The sequence below is a fragment of the Cebus imitator genome, unplaced genomic scaffold (genome assembly GCF_001604975.1).
Source record: "Cebus imitator isolate Cc_AM_T3 unplaced genomic scaffold, Cebus_imitator-1.0 Scaffold2, whole genome shotgun sequence".
NCBI lineage: Eukaryota > Metazoa > Chordata > Mammalia > Primates > Cebidae > Cebus > Cebus imitator.
Genome location: NW_016107317.1, coordinates 1,076,269 through 1,095,479, shown reverse-complemented (window position 1 = coordinate 1,095,479; position 19,211 = coordinate 1,076,269). Strand labels below are relative to the sequence as shown.

The window sequence follows — 19,211 nt, the reverse complement described above, 5'->3', positions numbered from 1 at the left end:
ATATCACAGCATGGGCAGAAGCCCCCAAGTAAGGAGAAGTGTGTGCAGGAAACTCACAACCTCACTCTCACCACATGCCCACAAAGCAGAAGAGGGCATTTTCCACACACCCTTAGGATCCCAGGTATGAAGGGACAGATCTCCAGCCCAGCTAACATGACAAGAAAACAACCAAACACCTTCCTCACTGCCTGCAGAATGAAGCACAAATCCCTTAGCATGAAAACCACAGTCTATACCATTTAACCAAAATATGCCTTTTCCAGATTGAGCTGCAATGACTTACCTGTCCACCCCATGCTACAGAAATGTCTGATCATTAACCTAAATCCACGCTTCACCTTACTCTGCCTAACCATTGTCAATCTTATTTGCCTCTTAGACTGTCTAACCACTCTCTCTACCCATCTCCACACATTAAAACACTTCTCGTCCTTAGGTGCCCACCTTGAATGTCCCCTCTTTGAGGAAAAGCTCTCTTATCACCCCAGGCAAAATTAACATCTCCCTTCTTTTGTGCTTCCATGTAAACTTCTTACTTGCACCTATTTAATTCTATTAAAGCATTTGTAACATGGCTTTGCTTTGTAGTTATTTAAAGAAGACTACATTTGAGACTGATTTTGTCCAATACCTTCATTTTATTATACGAGGGGTCTTCAAAAAGTTCGTGGAAATGCAGATTATGAAAAAAACCATGCATGGACTTCAAAATTTTTTTGCACCTAAGTAAACTCATACTAACTTGTTATAACATCAGAATGGTGAGGGATCAGTTTAAAAAGAGCCCCTAACAAAGTAAGAAAAACTCTGCCAAAACATTGAAGCAAGAACACGCATCAAATTTATGATGAATGTTGGGTAGAAGAATGGTGAAATTGTTGATGCTTTACGAAAAATTTATGGTGATGATGCCCCAGAGAAATCAGCAGCTTAGAAGTGGATAGCTCATTTTCATGAGGGACAAAATGATGTCGGAGATTAAACCGACAATCGCAGAGCATCCTCATCAATTTGTGAGAAAAAAATTAATCTTGGCCGGGCGCGGTGGCTCAAGCCTGTAATCCCAGCACTTTGGGAGGCCGAGGCGGGTGGATCACGAGGTCAAGAGATCGAGACCATCCTGGTCAACATGGTGAAACCCCGTCTCTACTAAAAATACAAAAAAACATTAGCTGGGCATGGTGGTGTGTGCCTGTAATCTCAGCTACGTGGAAGGCTGAGGCAGGAGAATTGCCTGAACCCAGGAGGCGGAGGTTGCGGTGAGCCGAGATCGCGCCATTGCACTCCAGCCTGGGTAACAAGAGCGAAACTCTGTCTCAAAAAAAAAAAAAAATTAATCTTGTTCATGCCCTAACTGAAGAGGACCAGTGATTAACAGCACAAACAACAGCCACCACTGAAGAAACCTAAACTGGTTCAGCTTACATAATTATGGTTGAAAAATTAAAGTTGAGCAAACTTTCCACTGGATGGGTAGCAAAACTGTTGGCCCATATTAGCTGCAGACAAGAGCAGGGCTTTCAATGGAAATTTTAAACAAGTGGGATCAAGACCCTGAAGCATTTCTTTGAAGATCTGTATCAGGAGATGAAACATGGCCTTACCAGTGTGCTCCTGAAGACAAAGCACAATCAAAGCAATGACTACCAAGAGGTGGTCATTTTGAAGTGGTCCAGTCAAAGAAAAAGTAGAATGGCCAAGAGCAAAAGTCATGGCAATATTTTTGGGGGATGCCCAAGGCATTTTGCTTATTGACTTTAGGGTTAAAGAATGATAACATCTCTGTAATCCCAGCACTTTGGGAGGCAGAGGAGGGCAGATCACCTGAGGTCGGGAGTTCGAGATCAGCCTGACCAACATGAAGAAGCTCCATCTCTACTAAAAATACAAAATTTGCCGGGCGTGGTGGTGCATGCCTGGAATCCCAGCTACACGGGAGGCTGTGGCGGGAGAATCGCTTGAACCCAGGATGCAGAGGTTGTGGTGAGCCGAGATCACACCATTGCACTCCAGCCTGGGCAGCAAGAACAAAGCTCCATCTCAAAAAAAAAAAAGAATGATAACATCTGCCTAAAATGAGAGTACTTGAGAAAGCCAAAGCTTTAGCAGAAAAACACCAGGGAGCGCTTCACCAGAGAGTTCTCCTTCACCACAACAATGTTCCTACTCACTCCTCTTATCAAACAAGGGAATTTTGTGAGTTTCAATGGGAAATCGTGAGGCATCCACCTTGCATTTCTGATTTAGCTCCTTGTGACTTTCTTTAGTTTCATAACCTTAAAAAAATCTTTGAAGGGCTCTCATGTTTCTTCAGTTTTGAATATAAAAAAAGACTGCATTGACATGGTTAAATTCCCAGAACCCTCAGTTCTTTAGGGATAGACTAAATGGCTGGTGTCAGTGGTTACAAAAGTGTCTTGAACTTGATGGAGCTTATGTTGAAAAATAAAGTTCATATTTTTTATTTTTATATTCTAATTCCGCTTTTCCATAAACTTTCTGAAGTCCCCTCATACTCAGGAGAGGAAGTTAAAATGTTAGATAAATTGCCCATGGTCACATGTTAAGACATATCAGAGTTAGAAATATGATCTAGATTTTAGGTAAATCTGATCCTCAAATGAGTGAATATATTAGCATCTTCATTAATGGATAAAGACAATGAGTCTCAGAAAAGTTGCGTGACTTGTGGCTGAGCTTGGTTGATGAATTCAGGATCCTGCCTCCATCAGGTTCCCCCCATTATCCGTGGACCATCTGTCTTATCTAGAGGGCCAAGATTATTTTCAGTTTATCCTTAGGTTCCTACAGAGATCACAGTGCCTGGCACACAAAAAGTGCTGAGTCAAGATGTATTTCACTGAACTAAGTCAGGGTGAGTCTTACTAAAAACTCCCAAGTACCTATTATAGGTGGCACCCTGCCTCATCAACCCCATGAAAATACCGCAGTGTAACATTTAAGACTTTCTAAAATCTGCTTTCTAGGTGTCAGACCTTCTGTCCCATAGCTCCCTAAATGACCTCTCAGTTTTATCTGGTCAATGTCCCTCTCCAGCTGCTGGCCACCCTCCCTCGTCCCCATTCTTCAGTCTCAGGGCACGCGCCTCAAAGCCCAGCCTTACCCCTCCATGAAATTCTCTCTGCCCACTCCAGACCAGTCAAAATGATTTATCCTCTTCAACAACTGCAGCATATATTAATTATCTGTAAATCTGGATGTAGTATCTTGAGAGGACTTATTCTTTATTCAGCCTCCCACTATCAGTAGCCAGCAGTTAGGGGGCTGTTGTCCGCATTCACGTTCTCTGCTAACAGGCAAAGGTGTGGTTCAGGAGGACACCGGGTTCCTGCTTTTCTCCAGCGAGTGCTGACTTGTTTCTACCCCAACCCCTTAGAAAGTGATGGGTCAAATAACATCTCCAGAATGCAGTCAGCCCTGCACAGCAGCTGCTGTCTGACAAAATGAAAAAGGGATCCTCTCAGGCTCACTCACGGAATTGGGAGATGCAGGTGACAACCCTTCGGCCCAGAAGAGGAAGACAGACTTCTGGTCTGAAGTAACTGCTGAGGTGGCTGGCGTTTCTTTCATGTGACATGGAGCACTGTAACTCCAAATAACGGAGCCAGAGTCACCATCCACAATCATCATCTACAAAAGAGAAGACAGAGAGTGAACGTGGTCAGACCTCCAAAAAACAGCAGGCCCAGAAAATGTACAGGTATTCAAATAACACAAAGATTAACAGGTTAAGCTTTTAAGATGTAAGCAAACTGGGTGTTCAGAGAGCATGAATAATGGCTAAGGACCAGGACCTACGCTTCCGCAGCCCTTGTTCCCATTTAATAGAGTTTCAAGAACTGCAAAGTTTTCAAGTGGGAAAGGGACACTGAAATCATGTAGTCCACCCCATTTTACAGGTGAGAAAAGGAGGCTCTGAGATACAGGAAGTGATGTGGAGACAGGGATTGTCCATGTTTAGGATATTCCTCAGACAGAGAGCGCAGCCTCTCTGCAGATGCCCACAGCAGCACCTTATTCCTCACAACACAGCAGCCACTCAGGAAACAATGGCCCCGTCAGCGCTGCCCTCGGGCACGATGTTCCCAGCTTTATGGATCTGACTCTTGGTGTCGTGGCATGTGGAGCTAGGGAAGTCTCAAATTTAAAGCAGCACCATTTAAAAAGGCAAATAATAATAATAATAATCCAAGAGGGAATTCATTGCCTAGTTGCATTTCTCAAAGGATAATGAAGAAGGGATTCAAATTCATAATCCTGGCAACACTTATATCTGCTCTTCACCCTAAATACCTCACAATTCTAGAGCCTCTCATTTACCAAAATCTCCAAGAAGCTCCCCAGTTTCCTCCAGCCCAAGCATCCTTACTCCCTCCTGCTCAGCGTCTCCATGCTTCTGAAACTGGAGGACCTAACCTCTTTGGACAACCACTTGCCCCATTCTTCCAGGCTCCTGAACCCTACCTTTCTCTGCCTATGCTCAGACTCTGCATCACACAAGTTCCTGGAACCAGCCTGGCAGAGACAAAATCTTCTGAATGAGCAGAGAAAGAAAAACAGACAAGCAGTTTAATCTCAGCACTTTGAGGGGCCAAGGTGGGCAGATCACATGGTTAGGAGTTCAAGACCAGTCTAGCCAACATAGTGAAACCCCATCTCTACTAAAAATACAAAAAATTAGCCAGGTGTGGTGGTGTGCATCTGTAATCCCAGCTACTTGGGAGGCTAAGGCAGGAGAATCGTGTGAACCCAGGTGGTGGAGGTTGCAGTGAGCCAAGATCACACCATTGCCCTCCAGCCCAGGTGACAGTGCAAGACTCCATCTCAAAAAAAAAAAAAAAAAAAAAAAAAAAAAATTCCCTTTGGCAGTCTTTGGGAAAAAGGAAGTCTAGAGACACTACACTAAAAACTTTTGTCTACTCAAACACATTGTTTCATTTAACTGTCTATGAATAACCCTATGAAGGCATGTAATACTACCCCTGTTTTATAAATGTAGAAACTACAGCTAGGCAAGATTAGGTAATATGCCCAAGGTCTCCAGTGAGTAGTGGTGCCAGGATTAAAACCCAGGGCTGAAACTCTCAGCATCTCCACCTTCAACCTACTATACCTACTACACACCTTTCTTCCGTTAGCCTCCCAGCACCAGTGAAATTCCAATCTGTATCGGAAATTCCTTTCAATTATACGCAGGCATTGGCTTTTCGTACATAACACTGCCGGAAGTCCCTCCCCAACATGATGCTTTTATCACTGTATCTGTCCTCTGCCCATTACCACATAGCCCTATGGCCTCCAACACCTCCTCCAGATTCTACAGCTGTGCTTTAGGGGCCCTCGGTAAGCTGACCTCATTCTCATCTCTCTGGTGGGAGTGCACCTCAGCCCACACTTACCTATCTATTCAGCAAACCTTTGCTCTGCCCTTAAAATTCTCCACACACAGCCCCTGACACATGAGGCATCTCTTGCCTCCCTGGCCCTCCAGCTCACCGCACTCCATCTGCTCCCTGTGTCCCCGGTGGACCCCTGTGCAAACCTCCACAACAGCACTTTCTACCATGTGGTAGAGCTAGGTAGTGACTCTGTCTCCATTAATTTTGTGTCTCCAGCATTCAGCACGGAAGTTGGCACACATTAGAAGTGATGATAAAGTGTTTGTTGAATTCTTTTTCTCTCTCAGGGAACAGTGTGCAATATATAGAGATAGATATATATTTCACAGTGAAAATAAATCAAAATGCAAGATCAATTATAATTCTGCTGTAATGTTAAAAGAAATGAAAGTCTCTATCCAATCACTATATTCTCACAATATGCAACTTCTTGTAATATCAAAAAGGTCTATTCAGTGTCCTTAGAACACACTCTATCCTTTCTGTCTCTGGGCCTCTGGTCTTGGCATGTTTTCCTGTCCACATAAATACAATTCATGCCAGGTCAGGGGCAAATACAATTCATGCCAGGTCAGGGGCATGTTTTCCTGTCCACATAAATACAATTCAGCTTTTAAAAGCCCTGCTTGGCCGGGTGCAGTGGCTCATGCCTATAATCCCAGCACTTTGGGATGCCAAGGCAGGCAGATCACCTGAGGTCAAATGTTCGAGACCAGCCTAACCAACATGGAGAAAACCCGTCTCTACTAAAAATACAAAATTAGCCAGGCATGGTGGCTCACGCCTGTAATCCTAGCTACTCAGGAAGCTGAGGCAGGAGAATCACTTGAACCTGGGAGGTGGAGGTTGCGGTGAGCCGAGATCTCGTCATTGCACTCCAACCTGGGCAATAAGAGCGAAACTCCTCCTCGAAAAAAAGAAAAAGCCCTGCTTATATTTCCCTCCTTTATAAGGTCTTCCATAAAAACTCAGTCACCACAGGCTTCTCTGAAATCTTAGGTATAGCTGTATGCTAAAGCGTTCACTTCTTTATACCTGCCTTTCCCCACCAAGAGATTTCAGAAGGCTCCCACTGCCTAACCATAAGCTAGGGATCCAGAACAAGAAACTCCTATATGGGAAGGGGATTATTCTAGAAAGACTACCAGTGCTACAAATTTTAGCACGGAATTGTGAGTTTTCATTTTATCCACTAAGTGAGGCTTTGAGTTCTCTGAAAGCAGAGATCATATTTTAGGTTCTTTTTATTCCCCGCTGTGCATAGCAGAAAGTTGGACACAAAGTATATACTTTACATATGCTTTGACTGATCTGAGGTCCAAAGTTTTACCTTTTTCATCCCAACTCCATCCTGTATCTGCAGAAGGAAATCTAATGTCTGATCATCAGTGAAATATCCAGGAGTAGGCTGGCTGCAAATAAGGACAAAGTAAGAAATCAATAGTGAAAATGAAAAACAGGAAAACTAAGAACTCTCCCTCCCTTCTCTTGCAGTGGCCCCAGATATAAGAATTGCAAGCAATTGTTCTGGACAACTTCTAAACATGGGAAAGTGGATAAATAGCAAACACGAGAAAAAGCACACTGCAAACCTGTGCAGGCCTTGAAGGCTCAATGTCCAGTAAGGTGTAAGATTTTGCCCCCGAAGCAGCACAAGGCCTTGTCTGGTTGTAATCAGAAGGTTGCTGCAGTTGGAATCTGGTGCCTTCACCATCTGGAGTAGCTCAACACCATCACTGGATTAAATAAGACCCCAACAGTTAGTCTCTGGCTTGGACGAGATTTTTGAGCCATTTATTTTTGGCTTTTTGCTGTCAGTATACGTACACCTGTATACACTCTTATATTCATGCCCCACCATTATCTCATCAAGTGGGACACACTGTTTTTCAGTTGAATCTCTTAGAATCCAAGGACCCCAGAAAATTTCAGGCAAGTTCAAAAGGAACTCAAAGGAAAAGTGGTCCAGTGCAATATCTCTCACACGGGACACTCTGGGAAAGGCAACAGAGATAAGGATAATTATAGGGAAGGCAGACAGAGACCTGGACAGGAGGCCAGAGGTTGTCAATGAGCTTGGGCAGCAGCCCATGACATATACTTCACTGAATTAGTTCTTACTTGGTGCCACTGGGACCTTTCTACTTAATACCTGTCAAATTTGCCAAAACATGATACTCCCTAAGAAAATGCTAGAAAATGATTTGGAACTTCTGGCAGAGAAGAACAAAACAATTATTGGCCAGGCTTGGGTTTAAATGGGTAAAATCCCCAGCATGTGACAAACTACATGCTTCTAGTTAATAAATAAATAAAAATAAAAAATAAGATTTCATGGATGCTATCCTTGCTTCTGTCAAAATGATGCTTCAACTAAGAGAAAAATACAGGAAAAGAGGAGGTCAGATCCTTCAGCACAGTTTCACAGTTAGATAAGTCTCTCTCCCTCACCACTCTGACTCACAGACCTAAGTATCCTTCCTTGCATCCTACATGAGAAATGATCACACATGGTCACCAACACATAGATATCAATGCATGATGTTATCAAGATAAGAAAATTGCTAACTCATGTTAACCAGATGGTAAATTCAGATTAGCACTGTTTCCCCCAAACCTCTACCCACATATTCACCAGCCAAGCCCAATCAAACTTAGAAACTCAAAGACATGTGAGTTCACAGGGGATCTCACTGTGACCAAAGACAGACGTCTGCCCTACCTGTAAACGTCAATGAGCTCAGACAGGTTGATGGATCTTCGCTTCTCCCATTCTGGCTCTTCTATCTGCAGAGAAGGTGGTGAGCTGTCTCGATTTTGGGCCTGAACAAAAATGTCCCGCAGGGCGACAGCCTGTATATTTCCTAGCACCACAGGAAGAACCAACACTGAGAAGTTGAATTTAACAGAACTGTCCCGAGGTGAGGATCCGAGCAAGAGACACAGACCAGATGTGTCTAACAGAGCCCGCCCAGACTGGACAACACAGAACAAGTAAGGAGGTGATTAAGTGGATGCTAGACAAGTGTCTTCCCTTTAGAAGAGGCAGCAAGCAGAGGCAGCAAGCAGAGTCAACAGCCTGTGATCGGTGGGGGAGAGTGAGAGGCCCCTGCATTAGAAGGCTATGGGAAGGCTGGTATCAGGAGTTCCTGAGCTTTCACTCTGTCTCACAAGGAAGGTCTCATCACATACGCCAGTGGGGAACAGTAGCAAAAACTAGCCTTGCTTCTTACCAAAGCCAAAGAGGATGTAGACGGCCCCATTTGTGGTGATGTAAACCTGAGGACCAATCAGATTCCCAACTCCCACGATGTTGTACTTCACAGGTCTGCCCAATGGACTTCCTGTCCGCCCAGACACCAGCAGAAAGCACAGATCTGGCTGGGGAAGTAAGAGAAGGGGTTGGAGTCAATAGAAACCCTATGGTTTCCCAATCAAATGGCTTCTCCAGACAGTCACTGCCTCCTCATCGGCCACGGGTTCAGAAACACTTCCCCAAGTTGGAAAGCACCAAGTCAAACCTGCTTCACTTTATTCGCCTGCAAGTAAGCAAGTGAGGCATATGATCCATTGTCTTACTAGAGCCAGGCCAAGGCCATCTTCAAAGCACCTCAGACAGTTTCTCTGAAGCACAATTGTTGCTTGCTGAACAGTCTCCTGAGGCACAGAATTGTAGCTTACAGCTAAAACATAGGATGGTTGGCCCCTGGGTCTTTACTTCCATACCTAGAAATCTCCAGTAATATTTGGTTCCAGGTAGAATCAATCCAGGCAGTGCTCTCCCATCAGAACATTAAATGTCTGGCCTGGACACCATCAACGTTATTCTCAAGGAGAGAACAGCAAACTTTTTCTGTGAAGGGCCAAATGGTATATATTTTAGGTTTTGCCAGCTAAATGATCTCTGTAGAAACTATTCTGCTCTGCTGTTCCAGTGTGAAAGCAGTCATAAACAATATATAAATGAATGGGTGTGAGTGTGTTCCATTAAAAATCTATTTACAAAAACAAGCAGTGGACCAAATTTAACCTACAGGCCACAGTTGCCAACCACAGCTCTGGGGATTTTCTTTTGGGGATAGAGTCACCAGTTAAGAAATATGAGGATTTTATTGATATCTTGACTTCAATAAAGCTTTTGATAAAGTTTATCATCATGAACTCTACGGACAAGATAAACAAATGTGGTTTGCAGTGTACCGTGAAAAGCTACTTATGGGATCAATATTAACCTAGAGGGCGGCTTTTAGAGGAATGTCATAGCACTCTGCTATTGCCCCATTCCTATTAAGCATTCTTATCAAAGACTTGAAAGAATAGGATTCAAGTTTATCACAAAGCCGAGAGGGATAGCTAATATGGCATATGACAAACTCAAAATTCAAGAAAACCTTAGGCTGTAAGATCAGTCAAAATCTGCCAGAAAAAAAAAAAAAAAACTGGCCTATTAATAAAGGTGCTTTAATTAGGCACCTATTGTTAGGTACTTTAACTGATTACAAACAAAAAGCAAATCTTAGGAATGCTATTAAGATCTTTGGCTGCAAAAACAAAAATACAGAGTCTACATCAAAATAAGTAACAATTCCCTTAGGTTGATATAATTGGTTATACTACAAATAAAATGCTGTTTTTAGATATAAGTACCACATTTTAAAAGCGATTTGAGCAAACCAGAATGCAAAGGGGATCAGGCGCAGTGGCTCACGCCTGTAGTCCCAGCAATTTTGGAGGCAGAGGTGGGCAGATCACAAGGTCACTAGTTCAAGACCAGCCTCACCAACCTGGTGAAACTCGTCTCTACTAAAAATACGAAAATTAGCCAAACACGGTGGTGTGCGCCTGTAATCCCAGCTACTCAGGAGGCTGAGGCAGGATAATTGCTTGAACTCAGAAGGCGAAGGTGGCAGTGAGCCAAGATTGCACCACTGTACTCCAGCCTGGGCAACAGAGCAAGACTCCATCTCAAAAAATAAACAAATAAAATAAAATAAAAAGAAATGGGGATATTTAGCCTTGAGTAGCAAGCTTAGAGGGACCAGGCTAATGGTTAAAGGGCTTTCCTATAGAAAGAGGATTAGACTCATTCAGAGTAGCTCTATGGGAATGAAGCTGGAATAATAAGTGGAAGCTATGAGAAAGCAGATTTCTTTCTGCTTAGGACAGAATTTTCTGGAGCTGGCCCAAAAACGAAATGGACTGCCTCACAAATTAGTGTTATTCTCATCAGCTTGGGTGCGCCAAGAGAGTAGGGGTGCCAATATGTCTGTAATGCTGAACCAGAGATAAAAACATGGTGCAAGAAGGTTACTCAGATGGTCTTCAAGGTCCCTTCCCACTAATGTTCTAGACCACATCAGTTCTTCTAATCCCAAATCAGGTCCAGTTCTCCAAGCCCACTTCACTGTAAACCTAGATCAACAAATGCAATCACTCTAAGTCACAGGGATAGATTTCCTTCCTTGTGATGAAAGAGTCTTCCATCTCAGGAGCTTATACAAGTTCCTCGGGTATCTTGATGCTAGTATAGAGGTCAAAAGAGATCAGTACAAAGATGAAGCTGCTGTGCTATATACCCAGTGCCTCTGCAAGGTTTTCCTAGAGCTGTCTATCACTTTTCAAGCAGAACAGAGACTATGCCCTAGCTGTACCCTACTGTGAAAATGAGTAAATTCTGTAAGGCAAGATGGGTGATACACTGAGTAGAGACCAACACAAAGGGCACAGAGTAACAGTGGACAAGAAGCCACTTCCTCCAGTGGAGACCTCCTTACTATGGAGGGTCCCCAAGGGCCTGAGCCACTATCCCACCAACCACCACCAGCTAATAAGCAGCCAGACGGGGTGGTTAGACCAAGATTTCTAAATTCGATCACAACATAAAAACTTGTTCAATGGCTGCTGTTCCTCGCCACATGTTCCTCTTCAGAGAACGGCTCCCTGATGGAAGTAATCATTCAAATTTTCCCTGGTCCCCAATCTCTTTATTCACAATGGCTGGGATCAAAAAGATTACATGAATAATTCCTGAATCCTCGGTTCAGGTCCACTTTGAGACCAACTAGCTAAAGAAAATGAACACAAAGTACCCTTAAAACTTAAAAAGCTTAAAACTAAGTAGGCTTCAGAAATTTAGCTCATTCTAGATATTTCCTTTATCTTGCAAATATAAGGGAGAGTTTAATGTGCTAGAGCAGTGCTCTAAAACTCATGGCTGATGGGGCATTCTGACTTTCAGGGAGTGTTGGCAGAAAGCCACAAAATCTTAACAGATTTCATTCCATTCCACATAATTTTACCTGCAGAATTTAACAACTCTACTCCATATATGCAATACAAAGATCACAACAGCAAACACAAGGTCTATTAAAATTAAAATATGTTACAAAACGAAGCAAAATTAGGCGTATTCACATTTTTCCACAAATATTCTCAGCCAATTGCTTGACTCTTTTGTGCACAAGCATTTCCCTGGCAGACACACTAGGAAGTCTGAGAAAAAATCTTAGAGAAACTTTGACAAAAGCTCTGAAAAACAGTTCTAGAATAAACACTTAAAACTGAGTCCATCCTGTTCATTAATTTATTCCTTCCTGTGATTTGGGGGAAAGACTACTCTTACTTCATCTGTGCACAGAGTAATTACTTCCAGCACACTGAAGTTCCTGCGAAGCGTAATTTAGGACCATAATTCAAAGGTCGCTGTCCTAAATCAAAGTCTGCCTTGTCACAGCCTAGATTACAACATACCTTTCTTTGGTCATTGTTGTTATTATTGCTTGACTTAGATTTTTTCCTGTAAATCTTTTATGGACTTTGTATCAGCCTGTTCTAATGTTTTATAACTGACATAAAATGTACATATATATAATATAGTAAAACTAAAAATACATATACACAGTAAAAAACAGGCACTATTCTAGGCACTTTAAACATGTTAGCTCTAATTTTCATAACAATTATACATGTAGATATAACATGCCCTTTTTACATATGAAGAAACCAGAACTTGGACAGGCTCCATGACTTGCCCAAGGCCGCAGAGATATAAAGTGGTAGAGGTGGAATTTACACACAGACCTATCCGACTCTAAAGCTCCACTCCGCTCCAGGGAAAATGGGTTCATAACGGTCATGTATTCACTTGACCTCACAAAGAGAATTTACTTAAACCTAAGCTCTCGTAAAAAGAACACTTCAAGCAGCATTTATAACAGCAACACGAGGAGGTGAGACAACTAAAATGGAAGCATTCCCCATAAGAAACAAAAACCGCTTAACAGAGATCATACCTGCAATTCCCCAATGGCCAGAACCACTAGGTCTCGAACGCCGTCTTCGTCCAAGTCTGGCAGCACCACGACTGGGGCAGCCAAGGTACCATTGGACAAGTAGTTTGGGTTTAAAGTCCAGATGGCTTTCCCTGCGGAAGGACACATAGTTTAAAGTCCAAATGGCTTTCCCTAGGGAAGGACACATAGGCTGGTTACTATGACAGCTTCCTGCCTCTGGAAAAGGCAGATGCCATGTTCCCAGACCAGAAAAGAGAAATACAATAGGCTGAATGACAGACAGCAACTCCTACCTACTTATTTTCTTTAGATTTTGTCTCACTGAGGAGGAGGGAGCAGGGAGTGTGATCTGAATCCTCAAGTATCTAGCTAACAAATCCATGCAGTAATTTCTCACCTAGATTTTTTTTAGATAAAATGGAGGTGCTAACTCCTTTCCAGCAAAGAAGGGCTCCCTTGCCTGGGCTGAGGGGAATGGTCTGTTAGAGGTTATAACTATTAAGGAACCATCCAGGGGTAGCTGACCAGACCACTCACTCTCCTTGCTTCTCCCACATGGTCACATAAGTAAGCACCACAGCATCATCAAAAGTTTTCAAGGTGGATTCAGTTCTACAGTTAACTCAAATCCTAGTTTTTTCACTCAGAAGCACCCCATGATCAAACACCAACCTCTAAACCTAGGAAGGATGTTATTTATTTAGCTGTACGTGAGCACACAGCCCAGTGGTACCAAGCCTATGGGCTGTAAACTTAGGATTCTGTAGGAGCTTCAGGACATGGGATTCTTTTTCATTCCGTTTGCCCTGTATGTCTGAAGGCAATAAAAAGCTAAAAAGTCCAGTCGACAAGCCTCAACAAACCTTTATTTCTTCACTGACGTATTTTTTTAAGTAGTTAATGCCCAGGTTTACACGTGGATCCCAGGAATATCAAATATGAAGAGCCAAAGTTCAGTTGTCTATTGTACAAAGAACAGAGTCGGGAGACTATTTACACACAAAAGGCCTCAGGGTAGTTTCTGTTTGGGTAATTCGGTTCAGCCCCATCCTATCACCAAACAGGTTGAACCATGGATCTGTTTACTCAATCTGCCCAAACCTTCTCTCTCATTTCCCTTAATAACCACCTTCCAGAGCAGGAAATCAGACTTTCCACCATGTGAGAGTCAAAAGGTCCCCTACGCAACAGATAATTCTAATCCAAAATTATGGCTCATAGATGTAAAGTGCTTTTGTGGTACATGGTCTTTACCTGATGTTGCATTGAATGCGCTGAGCATCTTGTGTGTCCCTGTCACAAGACAGACGGTTTCAGCCAAGCTTCCTGGTATCAGCTTCAAACACGTGATATCTCGGACCTCCTCGGGGAGACGACTAGACCACAGTGTGCTGCCATTCATCCCCGAAAGGCACACAAGATTAGCAGCTGGCCTTGAGACACCTAAAAGCACAGAGATAGATTAAAAAAGGAAAGCAGGCAGGGAGATAAGAGGCAGAGATGAACAAGAGAACAGAAAACCACAAGTGGATGGTGGTAAGGCAGCAACCACACTTGTGCATTCAGCTCGCTCCCGCACTTCTGACAGCAAGGTGTGAACACAGAGTGCCTGTCATCTCTGCTTAACACGGTTCTCATGTAAGACAAGAGCTGTGGCCTCCTCTACGCTGTCGAACGCATCTCCACTTCTGCACCTTTCCCAACACTTCTCTTTGCATGTCTGCCACCTCAGCCCCAACTAAATGGTGACAGCTTTAAGGAGAAAGACTGTCTCACTAATCTCTGCACCTCTACTATAGGTGCCCTGCATCTACAGCAACCAACTGTTTGCCAAGTAAGAGACAGGAGCAAAATCAAGAATACGAAAAAGTAGTTAGGAACAAAAAACCAGGAGGAAAAGATATGCTTGGAAACATGAGACTGATCTAGAATGTGTGCAGGGCAGGCAGCAAAATACCTGAATTCTAGTCATCACTAGCAAATGTTCCTGAGAGCAGAAAAAAAAATTTTTTTTTTGAAAAATAAACTTGAAGATTACATATAGCAATAATGAGTGGGTCTTGCTAGTCTTGAGTTCTATGGAATCAGCTGATTTGGTCCCAGTCAGGAAAGAATATTGGGAAGATGTAATAACCAGGTCCAAGGACAGCTGGTTAAGGGATTAGAGTAGCCATGTCTTCAGTAAATAGACGTTTATGTCACTTAATTACTAAATCACACTCATAACTTTCTGCCATGTCAGTTTTACATTCACTTTCAGGATAGGGACACTTGATTCAATTCATAGTTTCCACTTTCAGCAACAACTAAGACAGATAAGTAAACAAAACTTTTAGAGCTTCCTTCTACCTATTCCTCAACGGGTAGAGTAATTAAATTCACAACCTAAAAACAAGTGATGAACTATGGCTGGCTGTTTCAGACCTTGTTGCCAGAAGATATATATGACAAACAGGGGTGGCATCCGGTAACTTCCAGGCTTCTCGAAGGTGCTAGGATCCCTAACCTGTGTGGTTCTTTCTCCTGGAGGACCCTACTCCATCCTACAATGCTCTGACTCATCTTTTCCTGGGCGGTGATGGGTTACCCCTTCCTGCTAGACCATGACCCCTCGAGGCCAAGGCCAGGCTCCTTTTGTTCGGCACTCTGTGTGTAACCAGCAGAACTCTAGGGAGGGTGCACAGCAGCTGCTGCACAGTCAGTATCAACACACAGTTGCCAAGTGAATGGAGGAACAAGTGAGTAGACAAATAAAAAACTCAATCCCTCTGTGTCCAGTAGCACAGAGCTTTGTGGGTTATGGGTGCAGCAGCATGAGGGGCAAGAACATGAACTCCAGAGCCAGACTCCCTGAACCCAAATCCCCAGCTCTACCATCTACCAGCAGCAGGACTTTGGGCAAGTTCTTTAATCTCACAATGTCTCACCTTCCTCATGTGCAAAAGGGGGATTAATAATGAGTCTGCCTCACAGGACTGTATGGAGGGATAAATTCCTTCATACGGTACGTGCTTACAATGGTGTATAACACATAGGAAGCACCATATGTTCGCTATATCCCCATTTGTACAATCTGTGGCCAAATCAGCCTGGTCCACATCGTGTCCAAACCCACGGCCTTGCCATTATGAGTCTTGATATGAAGCAAACTGCATAAGATACCAAATGACTAAAAACATTTCTAGATCTAAGTAAATGGGGGAGATTTTTACTTCAGAAGTCACAGGCAGGAAAAGTGTAATCAAGTTTTAATCACACAGAAATCTACTCCTAGGCTAGAGATGCTCTCTATAGCAGATCTCCAGGCAGACTGCTTCCATAACTCATGCAGGCCTCAGAAAGCCACTCCTACTAATTAAGAGACGTGGTTTAGAATTCTCTAAAATAGGCTGGGTATGGCAGCTTACGTCTGTAATCCCAACACTTTGGGAGGCCGAGGCGGGCGGATCACCTGAAGTTGGGAGTTTGAGACCAGCCTGACCAACATGGAGAAACCCCGTCTCTACTAAAAATACAAAAATTAGCCAGGTGTGGTGGCACATGCCTGTAATCCCAGCTACTCAGGAGGCTGAGGCAGGAGAATCACTTGAACCTGGGAGGTGTAGATCATGCCANTCACTTGAACCTGGGAGGTGTAGATCATGCCATTACACTCCAGCCTAGGCAACAAGAGCGAAACTCCATCTCAAAAAAAAAAAAAGAAGAAGAAGAAAAGAACTCTCTAAAACACCCTAGAAGTGTATTCCAAGGCCTAGATGACTTAAAAGCAGTTACTAGGGCACCCTCAGCATCAAATAGGTTCCTGCATCAGCTCACAGACTACAGTTTGACTCCACCACAGTAGAGGCTGCAGGACCAGCCAAAAGCCTTGTGTACTTAGGCTGAAACTAGAACACATTATTTTCTTTTTCAACAGCTGACGTGTGTAAAAGCTGGGATCCCAGAAACAGAACCCTAAATTAGGGTAAATTGTGGAAGGTTTCATAAGGAGACTATTCACAAAGATGTGGCCAGTGTGTAGAAACACCACAAGCAATAGTGCAGACCACCAGAACTGTTAGCCACCCCCCTACACACAAAGATACAAGGAGAGGATGCAATTACTGGAATCCAGAAAAGGAAAGTCCTATAGGAGGGCCACCTTCAAACGAGCTGTGACCCAGGGTCAAGGCTGTAGCAGCCATCCTGTGGTGACCCCAGCAGGGAGGGAGCCAGGGGAGTGAATACCTCTCCTCACACTCTTTCTCCCCTCCCATTCCTGAGCTGTGCTCCCCATTGAAAGGAGGCCAGCAGGCAAGGAAGCCTGTTGATACCATCCACACAGCTCAGTTTCCCAATGCAGAGGGCAGGATGGACAGCAGATCTGCAAGAGTAAACTGAAGGGGGAAAGGAAAACATCTGGCCAAGAGGTATGTGTATAAAGATGTGAAAGTCCATGAACAAAAGTTTTCTGCCAGGGATAGGAGGGGGTAGCATAAAATCAATGTTCACTATAATCTAAGAGGCAATGGAAAACCAGGAGAAAACTCATGACACCCAAGGACTAACACTGTTCATTGCGAAGTGTGTGGGCAAGTCACTTCCTTTCTGCATCGCAGTTTCTTCACTGGCCTGGTCACCACTAAAAATTCCTTCCAGCTATAACTCCCTCTGATTTCTTAGACTGAGCTTTATTTATATGTAGGAGCTTTCTGATCAGGGTTTTCACATATGACAGAACCATGGTAACTTTCTGTTCACTGCAGACCCTTCTGCAGTACCACATGGGACAAAACTCTGGTGTTTTCTCCTAGCTGACAGTGACCCTGTAGCAGCCTTAAGAAGACATGTCTCTTACCTACTGCACTCCCGTTCCTTGACATCACAAAGGAGAGAAGCACATCACGTAGGCCATCTCCATTCACATCAGCCAGTTCCAATGGAGACAGGTCCCCACCTGATATATACAGAAAAAAACAGAAAGGTCTTGAGCAAGTTACCACAAACCAGCTCTCTGTTACCAGCAGCTCCATAGACACCAAACAGACTCCAGTTCCTCAACTAGGTAGAGTAGACACACTTCTCTCTACTCCTCCTGCTAAGTGCATCGAAAAGCCCTGGACATTATACATAAAACAAACATAAGACGACTCTGAAAGGCAGAGAGAAGGAAGTAGACCAGCTAGCGACTGTAAGACCCAAGGAATGACAAGGTGATGAGTCCCCTGGGTTTTCTTTTGGCCTCATATACACCAGATAGGGTTCTGGAAAAGCCAGCAACCCAGAAACACCATAGGTACCGACAAAAAAGCCCCCAAAAAGGCTAGCTTCCCTAGCCAATAGCCCAGGAAAGGTGCAGTCCAACAGGCAAGAAAGCCTGGACAGGAAAGTTTTAGATAATAACTGCTCTACTCCACCCAAACATCCCAGATAAAATTATGGGCCCAGCCCTACCCACCCATATAGCAAAGGCTGAATGTGGAGCCTGGCTCCCACCTTCTCCTGGATGTAACAAGGCACCCCACCACCACCAGCACCACCACCATCAGGGTCATGTCAGAGGAAGCCAGGTGGGGGCTAGGACTGCCATCCTCACCTAGCAGGACCAAAGGAATTCCACCCCAAGTAGCATCAGTAAGTCACCCCTCTCCCTTCTCTCCACAGGGATGGTGTCAGCAAAGGCCTAGTGTGGAGTCTGGACTTCCAGCCCCCCACCCCCAACAGTATGAACTCAGATGATGCCCACCAAATTTAGAGAGAATTCACATTGTTAGTGGAAGTATAAATTGGTACAACCACGTTGGAAAATAATTTAACATAAATTACTAAAAATGAACATGCACACACTCTACAATATGATCTAGCAATTTTACTCTAAATTTATGCCTTAGAGAAATTCTTATATGCTGCATCAGGAAACATACACAAAAATGTTCTTAGCAGCATCATTTATTTATTTTTTTAAAAAAAAGACTGGAAGCATGATTTAAAAGTTCATCAAGAGTAAAATGGATAAATCATGGGATATTCATGCCAGGGAAAATTAGACAGTAGTGAAAAATGAATAAGCTTCAGATATAATGCATCAATATAGATGAATATCAATAAATTGTTTTTTAAAAATTATGTTGAACAAAAAAGCAGGTCATAGGCTGGGCACAGTGGCTCACACCTATAATCCCAGCACTTTGGGAGGCCAAGGCGGCAGATCATCTGAGGTCAGGAGTTCAAGACCAGTCCGGCCAAAATGGCAAAACCCTGTCTCTACTGAAAATACAAAAATTAGCCAGGTGTGGTGGTGAGCTCCTGTAATCCCAGCTACATGGCAAAACCCTGTCTCTACTGAAAATACAAAAATTAGCCAGGTGTGGTGGTGAGCTCCTGTAATCCCAGCTACATGGCAGGCTGAGCCACAAGAATCACTTGAATCCAGGAGATGGAGATTGCAGTGAGCTGAGATCGCACCACTGCACTCCAGCCTAGGCGACAGAGCAAGACTCCGTTGCAAAAAAAAAAA

The 19,211-nt window shown here is 43.6% G+C and overlaps 1 protein-coding gene across 1 annotated transcript in view; it reads right to left on the bottom strand.

Annotated features, from left to right (window-relative positions):
• The window catches only part of FAM234B (family with sequence similarity 234 member B), a 37,746-nt gene that overhangs the window by 6,475 nt on the left and 12,060 nt on the right, over positions 1 to 19,211 (bottom strand). Inside the window, exons 3-10 of the mRNA XM_017528144.2 lie at positions 17,553 to 17,651; positions 13,970 to 14,158; positions 12,716 to 12,846; positions 8,657 to 8,804; positions 8,146 to 8,287; positions 7,016 to 7,159; positions 6,754 to 6,835; positions 3,499 to 3,654 (exon numbers count right to left, since the gene is read on the bottom strand). Of these exons, the coding sequence (XP_017383633.1) occupies positions 3,499 to 3,654; positions 6,754 to 6,835; positions 7,016 to 7,159; positions 8,146 to 8,287; positions 8,657 to 8,804; positions 12,716 to 12,846; positions 13,970 to 14,158; positions 17,553 to 17,651 (1,091 nt within the window). The remainder of the gene's footprint in view (positions 1 to 3,498; positions 3,655 to 6,753; positions 6,836 to 7,015; positions 7,160 to 8,145; positions 8,288 to 8,656; positions 8,805 to 12,715; positions 12,847 to 13,969; positions 14,159 to 17,552; positions 17,652 to 19,211) is intronic.